Source organism: Phocoena sinus, chromosome 10 (genome assembly GCF_008692025.1).
Source record: "Phocoena sinus isolate mPhoSin1 chromosome 10, mPhoSin1.pri, whole genome shotgun sequence".
NCBI classification, from domain to species: domain Eukaryota; kingdom Metazoa; phylum Chordata; class Mammalia; order Artiodactyla; family Phocoenidae; genus Phocoena; species Phocoena sinus.
This window is the reverse complement of record NC_045772.1, coordinates 90,945,258-90,962,265: the sequence shown is the minus strand read 5'-3', so window position 1 is coordinate 90,962,265 and position 17,008 is coordinate 90,945,258. Positions and strand designations below refer to the sequence as shown.

The following is a 17,008-nucleotide window of genomic DNA, read 5'->3' as shown; positions in this document are numbered from 1 at the left end:
AACCTAAAGTACTGGGTCAAAGCAGAAAAATTTCCAATCAAGCAGAAAGTATAATTGGGGAAATTAGATATTAATGAAAAGTCCAGAATAATGCTATTTCCTTATTCTTTTTCTAAGTTACATTATTTGTTTTACTTCCCTGCTTGAGTCTAATTCTGTAATCTGAGACCCTCTCTGAAGCTGCCTGTAATAAAACCACTCTTACCATCACATTATCCCTTTACTGGTTCGTTTTCATTTACATAGCATTAATATGTTTTGCCACTACATCCAGTGACCACTAGAATAGACTTTTTTATTTTCTGTTTTTAGTTTTTGCTTTTTCAGAAGTGAGGGCAAAAATGGACCTGAAAAGTATATTAATGGTCTCTCATTTTGACATCCTTTTACATTTTCTAAAAATACTTTAATGTTCATGATTCCTTGTCATCTGTACAGCAGTCCAGTGAAACAGGTGATATTATTAAACGTACTTGCAAGTGAGGAAAATGAGGCCAGAAGAGACTGGTAAAATAGCTTCCCCAAATGGCAGGTAATAGTCAAGCGAACTTGAACAGTCTCTTCTGACCATGAGTCTAATGTTCTTTCTGTTCAAGTACTTCCACCCATAAACTGGAGCCAAGCTGGCCCAAATGGAATGTGGAAAATACCAAAAGCCTTAGAGATTGCGCAGGCCAGACAGTTCTGTGACTTTGTGACCAATGCAGAGGATGGTATCTCCTCTTTTCCTCTGGTCCACTTTTAAGAGTTTTATAAAAATATTTGTATACATTCCCACCTTTAACATCTTGGTCTTCCAGATACTGTGTGAAGTAGGCAATGTGTAAGTGCCATTGAAGATGGATCATAGAAGACCTAGTATATGAGAGCAACCCCTGTTCTTAAAGACCCTGCAACTTATTAATAAGTTTAATCTCTTGAGTTGTGCAGATGGAAAAACCTCGAAACATATGGTTACAGATCATCCGAATGCCTAGTGCTAGCGATGTGTTAAGTGCTGCAGCAGATGGCAGCTTGCTAATGCCTTTTTCATATACATTTATTAGTTGTGAGGGAAATATACAGCTGTGCTTTCTGACTTTAAAGTCATGGGCATAAAATAAGAGCCTCCCCCTCTCTAAGCTTTTGAAAATGTTAAACAGTGATAATACATGATAATGACTTCTAGATATTTTTTTCAAGTGAACCCAAACCATGGCAGAGGCATTCTTTACATTTCACAGTTTCCTTTGATAAGAACATCCTGAATATGGGCCTTTGAAATGGACTCAGTTCTTCCAGCCACCCAAACACTATTTGTCAATCTACTTTACTACGTTAAGAGTTGACCGGGAAGAGGCCATTGCTGGCTTGGAGAAACATCCCTGTTGCTGTTGATGTTATCATCATAAGTTTGTTAGTCTTAAGGTCAGATGAGAAACAATGAATGGTCCTGTTAGTTTCCATGTCGTGGAAGCTACAATGAACACGCATGGCTTTTCTCTTTAGTTACAGAAATGAATCCCAACGTGGTAGTCATCTCCGTGCTGGCCATCCTTAGCACACTGTTAATTGGATTACTGCTCATTACCCTTATCATTCTTAGGAAGAAGCACCTGCAGATGGCGAGGTAAGTTGTGTTTTGCTCATCCTTCACCCACAGCCTTTAAAATATTTTTGTTTCTCATACACGTGTGGCTTTTGCAGACCTAAATTGTACAGCCATGAGTTTGCTTTCAGTTTCTATTTTGCGTTTTCTAAATAGACTTTTCAATATTATTTTAGAGAACATTACCTTTGAAATAGTAAAGCAAAAGATTGTTGGTTTACACAAAGTCAGACCTCTTACTATCAGTCTTGTCATTTTAAGTAGCCCATACATTGGGATTCATTCATTATATTTGGATACTTCCAAATATATTTTGGAGTAAAAGAAAGATCTATGCCTACTCAGTACAATTAATGAAAGGAGTTAATATATATGGAGACCACAAGAAAGAAAAATAATCCCTTCCCTCATTAGTTCTGTTGAAGCTGTTTAGGAAGAAAATATTTTTAGAGCTTATGATTAGGTCCCTTCAAGTCCCCGTATTAGTTCTATTCCTACCCAGGGCTGTAGGCAGTTTCATTTTGCTTGCAGTTAGGAAAGTCTTTTGATTTATGATTTTGTTGATTCCCTATTTTCTTTGACCACTGATGCACTTCTTATCAGAGCACATTTGCAAGTACTTTCTGTGATCCTCTATATTATCAAAACAACCCATCAATTCTCTTAAAAAAAAAACAAAACAAAACTATTGCCTGGTTGAGTGTTACTGGGTTTGGGAAATTTGTATAAAATTTATATTTGCCCGATGCTAGCCTGCTGAATTGTCAATTAACATCCTTGTCCTTTCTCAGAGTTCTAGCATTTAGTTATTCATAATAAACTTATCCATCTGACAATGAGTCAATCACTGCCTTAGATAGCACAATCAAAGAAAAATCAGAAATCCAAGCTGTCCACTAGGAAGTTAGCACCTAGCTGGAAATACATGAATAAATATACTTAAAGGTATAAACTGACCTATAGCAGAAAGGAGATAAAAATGGGATACCATGAAAGTCGAGAAAAGGGATTAGTTCTGAATATAAAAATCAAGCTTCTTGAGTGCTAGTGTTTGAACAAATCTTAGAAGGATAGGGAGGGCGGTGGTACAGCGCTGAGGCTAGCATATAAAGCTCTGAAATTACACTCCTTGGGGTCAAATCCTAATTGACAACCTACACAACCATGTGCAGTTCGCTGAAACTTCATTCATTAATTTAACAAATATTAATGGATACCTGCTGTGTGTCAGACTCCCCTGGATGCTTGGGATATGGGCTGCATCAAAAACAGACAAAAATCTCTGCCTTCGTAGAGCTTGTATGCTCATTGAGGAGGTAGACAAGAAATAATAAAGATGAAAGTAAGACGATTCTGTGGTGTATTAGCAGGTGATAAGAAAAAAACAATAGAGTAAAGGAGATTAGCATTCAGGCATGAAGGGGATGAGAGGAGCCCTGGAAGGCAGGTAGGCCTCACTGAAATGGTGACATTTAAGAAAATACTTGGGGCTTCCCTGGTGGCACAGTGGCTGAGAGTCCGCCTGCCAATGCAGGGGACACGGGTTCGTGCCCTGGTCCGGGAAGATCCCACATGCCGTGGAGCGGCTGGGCCCGTGAGCCATGACCGCTGAGCCTGCGCATCCGGAGCCTGTGCTCCGCAACGGGAGAGGCCACAGCAGTGAGAGGCCCGCGTACCGCAAAAAAAAAAAATGATAACAACCCCACATTAGTGGACGGTTAGGAGCAATACTGCAGTAACAGAATAGTGTCATAGGAAGCATGCAATAAATGTTAGCTCATAATAGTAATAGTGGAGGGAGTGGTAACAGAAGTAGAAATGAAAGTAGTGGTATTTATAATGGCATCACTGCAGGAACATCCTTGTGATGCATACAGCAAAATATTTACTTCTACTTCAGCCAGCTGGTCATTAGAGCAGAGATTCTTAACATTTTTTGAGCATGATTCTCTCTGGCAGTCTAATGAAGCCATAGATTTCTTCCAAGAATAATGCTTTCTTTCTCAGTGCATAACATAAAACACATAGGATTAAAAAAGAAATTAATTATATGAAAATATGGTAATCAAAGTATTCAGAAAACAAATGTGTTATATGCTTCTTAACACATTAGATAACAATATTTAGTAGAGGATCTAAGCAATCTCATAATTTCATCAGAGTGTTGACGATGAACAATATTTCAACATCTGCAGCAGGTCTATTGTAGAAAAATATCTTCAGTTTCTATTAGCAAATCTCACAAGTGCTGATGATGTTATTGGGGCTTGTTGCCTACTTTAATAATTGAAATAATTGTTAAATTTCAGTTACAAGTTGTGAAAATAAAGATGTACTTTTTTTCCCACATATGTTCGTAGAGCCCTAAATTCTATCCTCGGACCCCAGATTACGAACCCTGGAGGTAGAGTAAAATAAATGCCATATACAGGAAACTGACATAGGAAAATTAATTGATGATATCTAACTTATAATACATGCAGCACAAAATAATGAAATGTTAGTGTATTTTTTTTTTTTTTTTTTTTTTTTTTTTTTTTTTTTTTTGCGGTACGCAGGCCCCTCACTGCTGTGGCCTCTCCCGTTTTGGAGCACAGGCTCCGGACGCTCAGGCTCAGCGGCCATGGCTCACGGGCCCAGCCGCTCTGCGGCATGTGGGATCTTCGCGGACCGGGGCACGAACCTGTGTCCCCCGCATTGGCAGGCGGACTCTCAACCACTGCGCCACCAGGGAAGCCCTATTTTTGTTTTTTAATAAATTAATTAATTTATTTATACTTGGCTGCTTTGGGTCTTCGTTGCTGCGCGCGGGCTTTCTCTAGTTGCGGCGAGCAGGGGCTACTCTTTGTTGCGGTGTGTGGGCTTCTCATTGTGGTGGCTTCTCTTGTTGCGGAGCACAGGCTCTAGGCGCGCGGGCTTCAGTAGTCGTGGCTCGCAAGCTCTAGAGCGCAGGCTCAGTAGTTGTGGTGCACGGGCTTAGTTGCTCCGCGGCATACCCGTGTCCCCTGCATTGGCAGGCGGATTCTTAACTACTGCGCCACCAGGGAAGTCCCTGTTAGTGTATTTTTCAAGGAAGAAAGTTATCCTTAGAACACTCAAGTTAGAACAGGCAGATAACTGAAGTAATTAGCACACTATGCCAATGTCAAAATCTCTGCTTCAATTCTGAATAAGTCCATCAATTTCATATAGAGGGAAAAAATGAGATGTATGCACCCCAGTGAGCTATGTTATTTATGCATGATATTAAACAAAAGGTGGAGAAAGCATGAGAATTGTATTGACCTTTTTCCTCCACTTCTGGGGAAAAAAACTAACAGTATTTTCTACTGACTCTGCGAGAGCCAATCTATTTCAGTCCGTATCACTCTTTTCCTCTCAAGTGATGAATAGTATGGGCATCACAACATGAGGGGAAAATTTTTTTTTTTTTTTTTTATGCGTTACGCGGGCCTCTCACTGTTGTGGCCTCTCCCGTTGCGGAGGACAGGCTCCGGACGCGCAGGCTCAGCGGCCATGGCTCACGGGCCCAGCCGCTCCGCGGCATGTGGGATCTTCCGAGACCGGGGCACGAACCCGTGTCCCCTGCATCGGCAGGCGGACTCTCAACCACTGCGCCACCAGGGAAGCCCAGGGGAAAATTTTGAAGGAAGAAAACAATCCAGTTTAATCCACTATCATTACAGAGAGGAAATCAAAATGCTATAAAAACAAAAAATATTTGCTAAAAATGGAAAACCCTTAGTCTATCTAGGAGAGTTTCTACACCTTACTATTGAAGGCTTTGTAAAAAATATTCTATCCCACATAGTTCAACGATTTATGTTAGCGTCATGAGCGCCCTTTGTTAAGTGTTGTGAACTGAATCCTTCTGGCTTCAAATAACTTGATTTGGGTGTGTGCGCCCTTGTGAAAAATTGTTTTATTTTTCTATATTGCATTGTATCGGAAAGAGGAATACATGCAAGTTATATTAGCTTTTTAAAAATTTAATGCTGTGATGATTAGCCATTAAAGGCTCTCATGTCAAGGTAAAGAGTGCTCTGTGAAGCACCAACCTTGATCTTGTGGTTCCTTTCCAACAGGGAGTGTGGAGCAGGAACTTTCGTCAATTTTGCATCCTTAGAGCGGGATGGAAAGCTTCCATACAACTGGTGAGTATTGTTTCAGAACAAGTCTCTAGATGGCTTACCTATGCTATGTGCGCTCTCAACTGATTGTACTATCTTTGGGCGATAGATGGTTTTGCCTGATTATCCTTTCATAATTTCGGTGATAGTAGACTTCAAGGTGACATCTACTTCACAGAGCATATTAGTATATATAAGTTTAATTCAGGTAAGAAGGAGAGAAAATGAGGTAGTCTGCTGGGTATTCACTATATTACACAAAGGACTGATGCAGTTGTACAAGTTGCCCACAACTGGGCTGAAGAAGGGTTAATAATACAGGAGCCTCATGGAACAAGTGTGGCTGAAGGCAGGAGAGGAGACTCCAGGGAAGCAGTGGGAGACAGAGCAGCGTCTCTATTTAAAACTCACATTTCAGTGCCTGGGTACCCATTCTGTTCAAAAATCAAGCAGAAGTATACAGCCCAGGGCTCTCAGCTCTTACACTTACAGGCAGATAAATATCAAAGCTAAGAAAGTTCCCTGAGAAACATAGCCTCATGTTTCTTTATGCTTGAGTATTAAGGAGGAAGGATGTATTCTGAGAATTAAGAAAGCATTGTCAAGAGATTGAATTTGTTGATGTTATACCTAACAGCGATCCATGGGAATTAACATATATATTAATATATTAATTAATATACAGAGCAATTAATACCCAACAAAATTGCTGATTAACTAACCACTTAATATGAAGCCAGCACTGCTTACGTGATCTAGTTTGTTTCTTTCACAAGCAACCATGCAAAACACATTTAAATATATACATTTCATGTTACTCCTCAGTAAGTGATTTTCTTTTTCTGTTTTCCTAACTCCCCCAAAATGGTTACTCTGACAGAAATAAATATGTAGAGACAGGAAATTTTAGCCGCGGAATTAATGAGGGAGGAATGGCCTTATTTAAACTGTAAATTCTACTTCCCTAAGTGGGACACTAGTTGAGATCCACCCTAGGTGAAAAATCTAGGTGAAATAGGATTCTCTTTAACCAGAAAATATGTTGTACTAGTCTAAAAGTTCTACCAGAATGGAATTTTGCTATTCAAATCTGATTAATTCAACTGTCAAGAGAAACCCATAAACTCTTGCTGGTAAAAAGTTAGAAAAGGGCTTCCCTGGTGGCGCAGTGGTTGAGAGTCCGCCTGCCGATGCAGGGGACGCGGGTTCGTGCCCCGGTGTGGGAGGATCCCACGTGCCGCGGAGCGGCTGGGCCCGTGGGCCATGGCCGCTGGGCCTGCGCGTCCGGAGCCTGTTGCTCCGCGGCGGGTGAGGCCACAGCGGTGAGAGGCCCGCGTACCGCAAAAAAAAAAAAAAAAAAAAAAAAAAGTTAGAAAACATTTCTAGGTTTGTTCAAATGTAATTAACACCTTTTCCAAGATTAAGAGACTGACTCACTGCTGTTTGTTTCTTGCCTGGCCTACCCTTAAAAAAGGCCCAGTCATAGAGCAGTGATGAGGGGCCCATCTAGGAATTGATCCCATTATACCTGTGACTCAGGAGAGCTACGTATTGACTAACTACACAACTGGTCACAATTTACGGAATTTATGAGAGAACAGTTATGGGAGAACTGAGGCAAAAGAGAATTCATTTCAGGACATTTCTATAAAATTAAGAAAATTCTCTTGCAGCTCTGGGCAAAGACAGTTTTGCCAACACTGGCATTTTCTCGTTAACTGAGAAGACATATCTCAGGGGATATTTGTAATAACTAAAGTGACAAGGTGACATCATTTTTCCCCTAATTCTCAGAATAACTATAGATACAACCATAGCCTATTTTAAAATCTGCATTAATAGATGTTCTATTTTAAAAGTGGTCTAAATATCTGAAATTTGATTCAAACCAGGCATTTTAAATTAACAGTCTGCCTTAGTGTTAATGTGAAGCTAAGTAATTTTGCTCCCACTCAACCGAGTATAAGATTAGAAACTAGGGGATTCCCTGGTGGCGCAGTGGTTGAGAGTTCGCCTGCCGATGCAGGGGACACGGGTTCGTGCCCCGGTCCGGGAAGATCCCACATGCCGCGGAGCGGCTGGGCCCGTGAGCCATGGCCGCTGAGCCTGCTCTACCGGAGCCTGTGCTCCGCAACGGGAGAGGCCACAACAGTGAGAGGCCGGCGTACCGCAAAAAAAAAAAAGAAAATTAGAAACTAGACAGCTGATGAGCTACTTATTTTAAATGAATGATACGTGGTTGTCATACCGTACCTCTGTTTTAAGGATTATTTTTTGGAAGTGATATATTAATTTATACTTAAAATAATATAGAAGGTCACACCTAACAGTGCAGTTTTATAAGAATGTGTCCTGAAAGCTTGTTTACCAAAATCAGTATACACAAACTAACCATTTGTACTCCATACACAAGCTGCTGTTAGCTATCAAACGTTAGGTTTCTTAAAATAGGCTTAAGCATCGCAAGGGTAATACCCAAGAATAAGACTCTGAGATAACGGATGAGGCATTTCAGAGCCGAATTTAACTGAATGCGAAACGTCATCACCTAATAGCAGACTAATTGACACAAACCAAGTTGAAAGAAATATGTCTGATTACAATAAGATGTGAATAAAACTGATTTTGGCAATATTATAGCACTTAGGTCCTCACGTTTAAATGTCAGAGAATGGAGTATTTAATTGTAATTAATGTGCTTGTCATTTTAATTGATCCCAGTAGGTAATTTACTGTTCACAGTTTGTATTACTAACTCTTGCCACTTTTTCATCTTTACATCTGTTATCTATTAATGCTCACAGGCGTAGGAGTATATTTGCTTTCTTAACCCTGCTACCCTCATGTCTTTGGACTGATTATCTTTTGGCATTTTATATTAATCCTTGGTAAGTGATTTTTTTTTTTTTTTTTTTACTGTTTACAAAGTCTTTAAAAGTTAGCTTTCAGGAAGTAAACCAAAGGGAAAATCCTTTTTAATGATTTTATGTGTTTGAAGCATGTAAAATTATTAATTATGTATTGAAATGATTTAAAGCAGCTAATGGTACCAAGATGCTAACTATAATGTTTTCCCAACTGAATGTTTTTCTTGTGATGTTCTTGGCAAGCTTTTCTTCCATTTATTGCTAAGTTATTTGTTTCTTTATTGAGTCAGTCCATGGCCTCTCATCTGTATAAATGATGCCTTTCATTTTTCTCACCATTTCCATTGATTAAGCTCCCTATTTCCAAGAAGGAAAAAACGCAATCAGGTAGAGAAACCCAGAATACTATGTATTTGGGGCCTTCGTGTTTTTATAATAATGCTCACTCAGCGAATATTAAACAACTGACTGTGTGCAAGCCTCTTAGTATAATCTTCTCATTTAATTGTCCACACACTTCTGCAGAGATTATTATCAGCACCATTTTACAGATGTGGAAGTAGAGGTATAAGGAGACTATCTTAACATCATATGACTATATAGAAAATTCAGGTTCTAAACCCAAGTGTCTCTGAAATCTATTCTTTCCTCTCTAAAAAGCAGCCTCCTATAAATTTTCTTGACTTTTATATCATTTTAATAATCAAATCTCAAAGATTATCCTTTACAGTTTTTATAATATACAATAATAATGATTTTCAATTCTGAGACTAAAGTATCTAGAAGGGCTATTTCTTTTTCTGAGCCATAAGTAAAAAGGTAGCAGTTTCCCAGAGGAAAAAAAAAATCATTATCCTTAATGTTAGTCCATGATGTTTAGGTACTAAATTATGTACAGACAGATCCAGAAACCTGGACAACTTAAGAAGGACTCAGATAAAAGCAATAAAAGTAGTTCATGGACTGGGGAAAAAAAAGTTCATGGAGGGTTGGGGGCGGAGTTCAAGATTTAAAGCAATCCAGAGAGTTAGCTATTCAAAAAGACAATTGATCAAACATTCTTTGGCTTCTCCGAGACAGAATAAATACAGTGGGCAAAGTTAGAGTTTGAGTTGCAGTGGGAAAAGAATAAAAAAAGAACTTTCTCACAGCGGAGATTGTTAATACCGCAATCTGTATTTTCTTTAAAAGAGAGCTAGGTGAAAAACTTCTGAAATATGGTAGACACTGATGGATAAGCAGTAACTTCAGAAGAATGTACTGGATGATGAGAACCCCTTCACCATTATTCTGAGTTGATTCTTAATAACAAGTCTCCAGTATAGGACTTCCCCATGGTCAACCAATATTTTAAGTACTTACCATCACACGGTACACATAAATTCCATCTTGACTTTCAAAATATACATTTACTTTGAACTTAACATCTACTGATCATCCTCAAGTATTCCACCTATCATTAGAATACTTGTAGCCAATACTGTTAGCGTACCCTCTACAGATTTCAATTAAAACAAAAGAAAGACGCGTGTAATGTTATATTCCTTTCCCTACTTAATTCTCTGACTTTCTCATTTTCCATAGTTTGTTTTAAGCTTATGTCAGGCAGGCCTAGGCTTGTTTGTATGCCTTTCTTAATAGGTCCCCCTGATGAACACATATTTTGGAATTCTAGCAACTCCTTCAAGGTCTGCTATTTATAGTACTGATCAAATAACATGAGACCTAAGTTAGGGGGGAAAAAAAACCCTACAGTAGTTTTTAGAAGAATGGTCCTGAGGCTGAAAATGGTTTTCTCCAGGTGAGAAGAGAAGGCGAAACATAGAGCCCCAGGCTTTCTACACTTTTCGTAAACTACACACATATTAACCAATGAAAGGATACCGAACATAAACAGTTTTCAGCCCTAGACTTGCGCTCTGCCAGAAATAAAAGAGGTAAAATTCATGGTCCCTGATCCTTCAAGTCCAGCTCAGTACTCTCACAAATTCACCCAAATTCCCTACTCTTTGCTACTTTTCTCTACATCTAATAAGTCGTGGGTATTCTCCCCTGTTTTCATTTCTATACAGTCTTTTAAAATCCTCCTCTAGATGTGTTTGTCTTCATATTTCACCCACCCGTTAACAACCACCCCAAGAAACAGAGCCACACTCTTTTCTTAACACTGCCCGGCTCTGTCTCTAAACTGTCAACTTCTTGGAAAGATATGTTCCTGTTGATTGTCTAAAATCCACCTGATGCCTCTGATGGATGTGTGGAAATCCAGAGACTCTCTACCTCATAGGTTGCTCAAACCTTTTCCCAGGTGGTGGCAGAACCGGTGTAGAGCCTACGTGCCCCATTGGCTTAGTCCCAAGATTGTATTCTGCCAGGATTTCTGACTTTATTGATCTCAGATTGTATTTCCTGTTCAAAGAAAACCATCTCAATTGGACCAGCTCTATCTGGATTCAGTGTTGTTACTCTCTTTTTTTGCTATCATGGTCACCTCATGCCCTATTCACATTCATCTGTCTGTTTAAATCCTCAGCAGTTGGCATTTTAAGCATGATGCAATATTTAGTTTAAACTGCTCAGCTTTACGCTTGTTGTTGTATGTTAATTCAGAGAACGACATAACTCTAAAGACCTTTTTTAAGATGTGGGGATGATTTTTGTTTAGCTCATGAAAGAGTAAGTAATGCTTAGGAATTTGTGGTCATTTAAAGTTTTTGACTTTACGGTTTTTGGTTTTAGTTTCTGTTTGTTTTTAACCACCGTGAACCCCACGTCTCTGCCATTGCCTCGTATTCCTCTTTGGAATGAATTTCATTCTGGCGGGCTTTCCAAGATGGTCATAACCATGAAGAACTTATAAAGAATGAATCTTAACTTCTTGACGTCATTAGGGTTTTGAACCTAATCTAGTATAAGGGAAAGAGGAAAGGTAAAAGAAGCACATCATCCTGTATGCATATATACTGTATGTTGGATGCGTGTTATTTATCAGTTATTCAGAAAATCTTTCACAATGATAAGATGCTGTCTTCAACATCGCCCAAAATGGTCACTGTGGCATGCACACACACGAGCTCTTTCCATAAAGTGCTAAAGTGAAAATTGCTAGCAACACCTGAACTTACATGTTTAAAAGTGAGTTATCCCTTGATTTGAGTCTTAGGATCAGCACGGCAATTGAAAATGCAGGAAAATTCTATCAGTGTTGCTGTGGAGTCTCATAATTCAGTCCTGTCTTGTACCACAGCCTTAAGATACAAGAACCCTTTGGAATCTTCAGGAATTCAGCAAAATCTAATCAGAACAATGAAAGTTGTACACAAATCATGAAGACATACACTTTAAACAAGAGGTCATACAAAACATGTGGTAGAATTTCATATTATATTTAAGGTTCATTCAATCAGTGAATGAGACTGAAAGAAAAAAATACTGCCTCTCTTCCATGAATCAGGTTTCCACACAGCTGTGGAATAGTAGTGACTTAATATTTCAGCACTGAATTTATTCAGTGTCACCCTACCACATATATTTGTTTCTTCCCAGTTTCCCTTAGAGTCTGTTTGGATTTGGAAAGGTTTTGTGTTTTTCTTTTTTTAATTTCACTCTGAATCACAAAATATGTTGGCAGCCTCCTGACATTATCAGAACTGTTCCTTATTATGCTAACATTATGTTTTCATCAAGCACTAAAGTAATGGGCTCCTATTATGTGAAGTAAATATAGGATTCCTAACGTTAACTAAATTAGCATCACAAGAACAGAGTAAAAGAATTATTCAAGAGGTATACCATGACAGTGGTCTTTAATGGGGGATGAGGGAGAGGTGAAGTAAAACTAGAATGTCTATTACCTCTAAATTCCAGCTATGGAAAACCAAGAGAGGATGAGGGAGAAAAAATAGGACAAGAACTATTAAAATGTACTGTCTTCACTCAGAATTGAGAAGAAATAAAAACTATCTGAAACTAGAAAAGGAAAACCAGAAACACCACTTGCCTTTATGGATATTTCCTTTGCTGCATTACTTCCTCTCCACCCACCAGTGCCATTTCCCCAGTGGGATCCCTCAGGAGCCCAAGTCTAATATCAAATCCTTAATTGCATCATTAGAAAAAATTGTGAGAATGACATAACAAAGATGTGTTGTTTCAATTCAATTAAATAAGCATTTGTTGGCCACCTGCTAGTGTTCCATTAACTGTGCTCAGCTCTGGGGGACAAAGGACAGTCTAGCAAGGAGCACATATACAGCTGATGGTCAGACCACGTAAGAAATACTCATGAACCAAGTGCTATGAAAGCCCAAAGGAAGTAGTGCTTCGTTCCGCTGAAGGCTTTCCAGAAATGCGGGTACCCAAGCATTCCTAATTTTCAATATAAATAAATATTTTGGCACATAAAAGTACTCAGATCACACGTGGCTATTTACTATCAATTGTTTATGTTCTGAAAGTCTGGGTGCTTCCATCAATATTTCAAGACCTTTGAAGATTACTTATAAAAATTGTCACACTCAGTCATGTATCAATATCATTTATATAAGACAATCTAAACACAAGAATGAAGCCCTTCAGCAGATACTATCTTAGCATTAGCTAACTTAGGTCAGTTATCTTATGTGTTGGTAGAAAATAGTTCCCCTTTTAATAAAAACCCTAAAAATATAATAAACTGAAATATACGTTAGTATTACATGTGTCTGAGCTTGCAGACCAGCAATGAATTCCGAGCAAGCAGGTAATAGGTATAGTTCCTCAGATAGCGAAAAACTAGTTCAAAGCTGAATCAGAACAACGCCGTAATAGAATACATGACACGTGACAACACTGATAGCACAAATTCACATTCCCGATGAAAATGTCCGAAAAGATTATTTTGTTCCTTAATTTAAAAACCATTATGTCCATCCTCCCTCCACCAGTTCTCATCTTTATTCCCCGATTCTTTCCTTTTGCCTGTAGAATCTGGAGTATTTAGACAGGAAATACTTCTATATATTAACAAAGCACTTCGGCAACTTAATCACCAGGAGCAAGAAATTATATTTCTAGGATTCAGTTTTTTGGCAAATCTAGAACATAAAGTGTAGGTATGGCCCAGAAATCTAACAGAGTTTTAAAACATGAATCTGGAATTTTTATCATTATCTTCTCATTTAAGGGGAAGTAATTAAACAAACATGAGGTATGTTTAATAAAAATTAAATTAAATGGCAGTGCCTGATGTAATTATTTAAAGTTCTTCAAGTTTAATCATTTTGTTAATCAGTTCTTTTGCCCAGATAAATTTGCCTCTCTTTTCTTAATTCACAGGAGTAAAAATGGTTTAAAAAAGAGGAAACTGACTAAGTAAGTTTTTCTTACTATTTCATTTAAAAATATTCTTTATAATGATCTTCACTTTCCAAACTGAAAAGTTTGCTGTCTTTAAATAGAAGGGATGCTTAAGAAAGAGGCAAATGCATATTAAAATAGCTAAGCTATTATGCGTAGGTGTGTTTACACATATGGATGGCAGTGACCACCAAGAAAGTGTACCAACGGAAACCATGTCAGGAATAAGGAAAATTCTCACCACGTGAAATCTGAAAAGGAATGGGTTGTTAGGAATTATAAGTCTTACAGAAGGAAGTCTACTATTCTAAATCTATAAGGAATCTAATATTTAGCTACATCAAAGTAGTACAAAAACCTTTGACATTTTGTATCTTCAAATTTCGTGCCTATTGCAGGGAAAGGCTGTTACTCTGTTGGATGTTGTAACAAATACTTGGATAAATGCTGTCTCAGGAAATCTTTATAATAAACAGAAAAGGATAATTACTTTAGCTAACCTGTGGTTTCACTTATCTACTGAACTGTTAAGTCATAAGAGTTATAATTCTGATGGGTGAAAATGAACAGTCAGTTGATTTCAAAAGCCTAATTAGAGTATTGCCTCCAGGCCTTTAGTTAAAAACTCTTCATATAAAGAGTGGACCATTCCTATAAATAGAGTTCATTCTTGATACTTGCCTGGGATAGAATATTGGTGAATTCATTAAGGAGGCAGTTAGGGGTCCCAGCCAAATCTATGGTATCTGTGCTAATGGAATACATAACACAAGAGAAAAATTGATGCAAAATATTTCTCTTCAGCTTTGAGTGACATATAATATTTTGGCACATATAGATGACAGAATAATTTTTTCCTAAATCTATTTCAAATCAGTACGGATTCTACTGGCATATATCAAGTGATGCAGGAGAGACGAGACCAGCCAAAACAGAGGAGCGGTGCTGTCAGCCCAAAGCAATGATTTGACAGAAATGGAAAGACTTTCTTGCCCAAAATTATTAGTTGGGTTGTTAAGTGAAGTACAGAGGCATAGACTAGAGCAGTTAGAGGACAGGGTCTTGGGACCAAAAGGGGGCCCAAGACCCAAGCAGAGAGGAGAAGCAGGATGTGGACCAAAGTTTGAGTGGAGCGTAGACATGGTAGAACCTGCCCACAAGCCGAAACCTCGAGTCAAACCAGCTTCCGCCTTCCCTCTTCTGATTTTCCTTCTCATCCTCCCTCCTTCTCTACAAACCTCTTTTTTTTTTTTTCCAGTTTCTAGCGTATTGTTATTGATAAAAGTAGAGAATGGTAAACTTTGTCTATAAAGTAGACCCACGATGGAGAAATGGCAGTGGATCTGGGTATCAAGCAGTGGATAAGCTTCTACAAGCCATTTTTGAGGGACTCCTCCCATCTTTCCATTTACTTTCTCTTTACCTTTTCTCTTTCACTCCAAATGCCCCCCCACTGCCACCACCGTGCTCCTTGGCTCTCCTTGCCCCTCCCCCCTTACCCTCACCCCTTACCACAGTAAGCCCTTACCTCGCCCCTCCTTTCCTCACCTCCTCTCCCTCTAAACCTTTGTCCCACTGATAGATCTCTGCTCCTTCCCAGTTTTCTTTCTCTTCTCCTTACCATTCTCCTCCTCTCCCTGATGTTCATTCTTCTACTTCCTGGGTCCTTCCTCTGACTCTCTTTCCCCTCTCCATCCTGCTTTTGCTTTTTCTAACCCCATTTTCCTCTTAATGAGATGAGAACCAGCATCATCAAGTCCAACTTTAAGGTCAACGCACTGCCAAGACAGCAGGGAAGGATCACCCCACCCCGCCCCTGTTTAGCTGTTTCTTTTGGAAGGGTGGCAAAGTTGAATGAAAAAGCTTTTAACCAGGAGTCCTTCTCCCTGCTTCTACCCAGGGTTCTCCAGCTTAGTAGCCCTGAGATCTTGAACTACTCATTTGACTATCTCAGCCTGGGCTCTCTGTGGAGTTCCATCTGGAGTGTGGGGCTAGTGTCGTCCATGTCTACTTTAACCATCAACTCAGCAAGATGACGCATAAGAATATTTAGGGTGTCTTAAGGGTACAAGGCATTCATGTTATCATTATGAAGTAAAACCATTAAAATTTGAATGTATTATCTGGGAGGTATAATACCCTTAAAAATCAACTAAAATCTTAACATAAATTAATCTATCAGATTAGCTAATCGACAACTTTGAACAAATATCTATCATATACTTTGTATTTGCTAATAGGGCATAAGACCACAGATAGATGATATAAGCTGAGTAATTTGCAGCAAGACAAAGGGAAAGGTCAACTCTGTGCACCCTGTCAAGGTGGAAAGGCTTGGGTTAGGTGACAGTGTGGCATCCTGAAGAAGCTCAGGGAACAGGTTGGCACGGGTAGGCTCTAGAAGAGATAAGCAGCTAGAGAAAACCACAGGAAATAAAACCCAATTCTTATTCAAAAAACAAGGAAGAAGGTGAGCACTTCTGCTACTGATGCAGAAACATAAACTCAGATGTGTTACTTGATTGTCCTGAACCATTTTGCTATGCAAGGCTCTGAACACAACTCTGAGAGAGAGAGAGGGAGAGAGAGAGAGAGAGAGAGGGAGAGAGCGAGAGCGCTCTGAGAGCTCCCTGGAGAAATGTTTCCTGCCAGGACACTGCCTTTGCTCTGGGAAGACAATGCAGCACAATTCCTTACACTTGTAAAGCTGTTTAAACTTCCACGTTTCTGTAACCTGTAACATACTGTGTGTCAACCTTGTGATGTAGGTATCACTCTGATTTTTCATAGATGAGCATGTTAAATCTCAGAAGAGTTAGGTAAATAAAGTAAAACTGTAATTCGAACAGGTCTTCAGACTAATCCTTTGTTTCTTCCCATAAACTGGGGTTTTCTAGAAACAACACATATACCTGTGAGTGTATGAGTGTGTGTATATGTAATGTTTTACTGCTAAAGTAAAAGCCAATTAAAAATCTAGAGGTTTCTCCTATCCTCAAGGAAGTTTAATATATAGGGCTCTCTTTTTAATTATAATATATTAGTGACTGGTAACTTTAACCAAAAAAAAAAAAGAGTGCTAACCT

At 38.9% G+C, this 17,008-nt stretch overlaps 1 protein-coding gene across 3 annotated transcripts in view; it reads left to right on the top strand.

Moving 5' to 3' along the window:
* Nucleotides 1-17,008, top strand: part of PTPRO (protein tyrosine phosphatase receptor type O) — a 233,106-nt gene that overhangs the window by 186,225 nt on the left and 29,873 nt on the right. Inside the window, exons 15-18 of one of the 3 annotated variants that reach the window (XM_032646711.1) lie at nt 1,489-1,609; nt 5,674-5,742; nt 8,523-8,606; nt 13,902-13,937. In XM_032646711.1, coding sequence (XP_032502602.1) covers nt 1,489-1,609; nt 5,674-5,742; nt 8,523-8,606; nt 13,902-13,937 — 310 coding nt within the window. The remainder of the gene's footprint in view (nt 1-1,488; nt 1,610-5,673; nt 5,743-8,522; nt 8,607-13,901; nt 13,938-17,008) is intronic. The other 2 variants (XM_032646712.1, XM_032646713.1) reach the window with 2 other exon arrangements.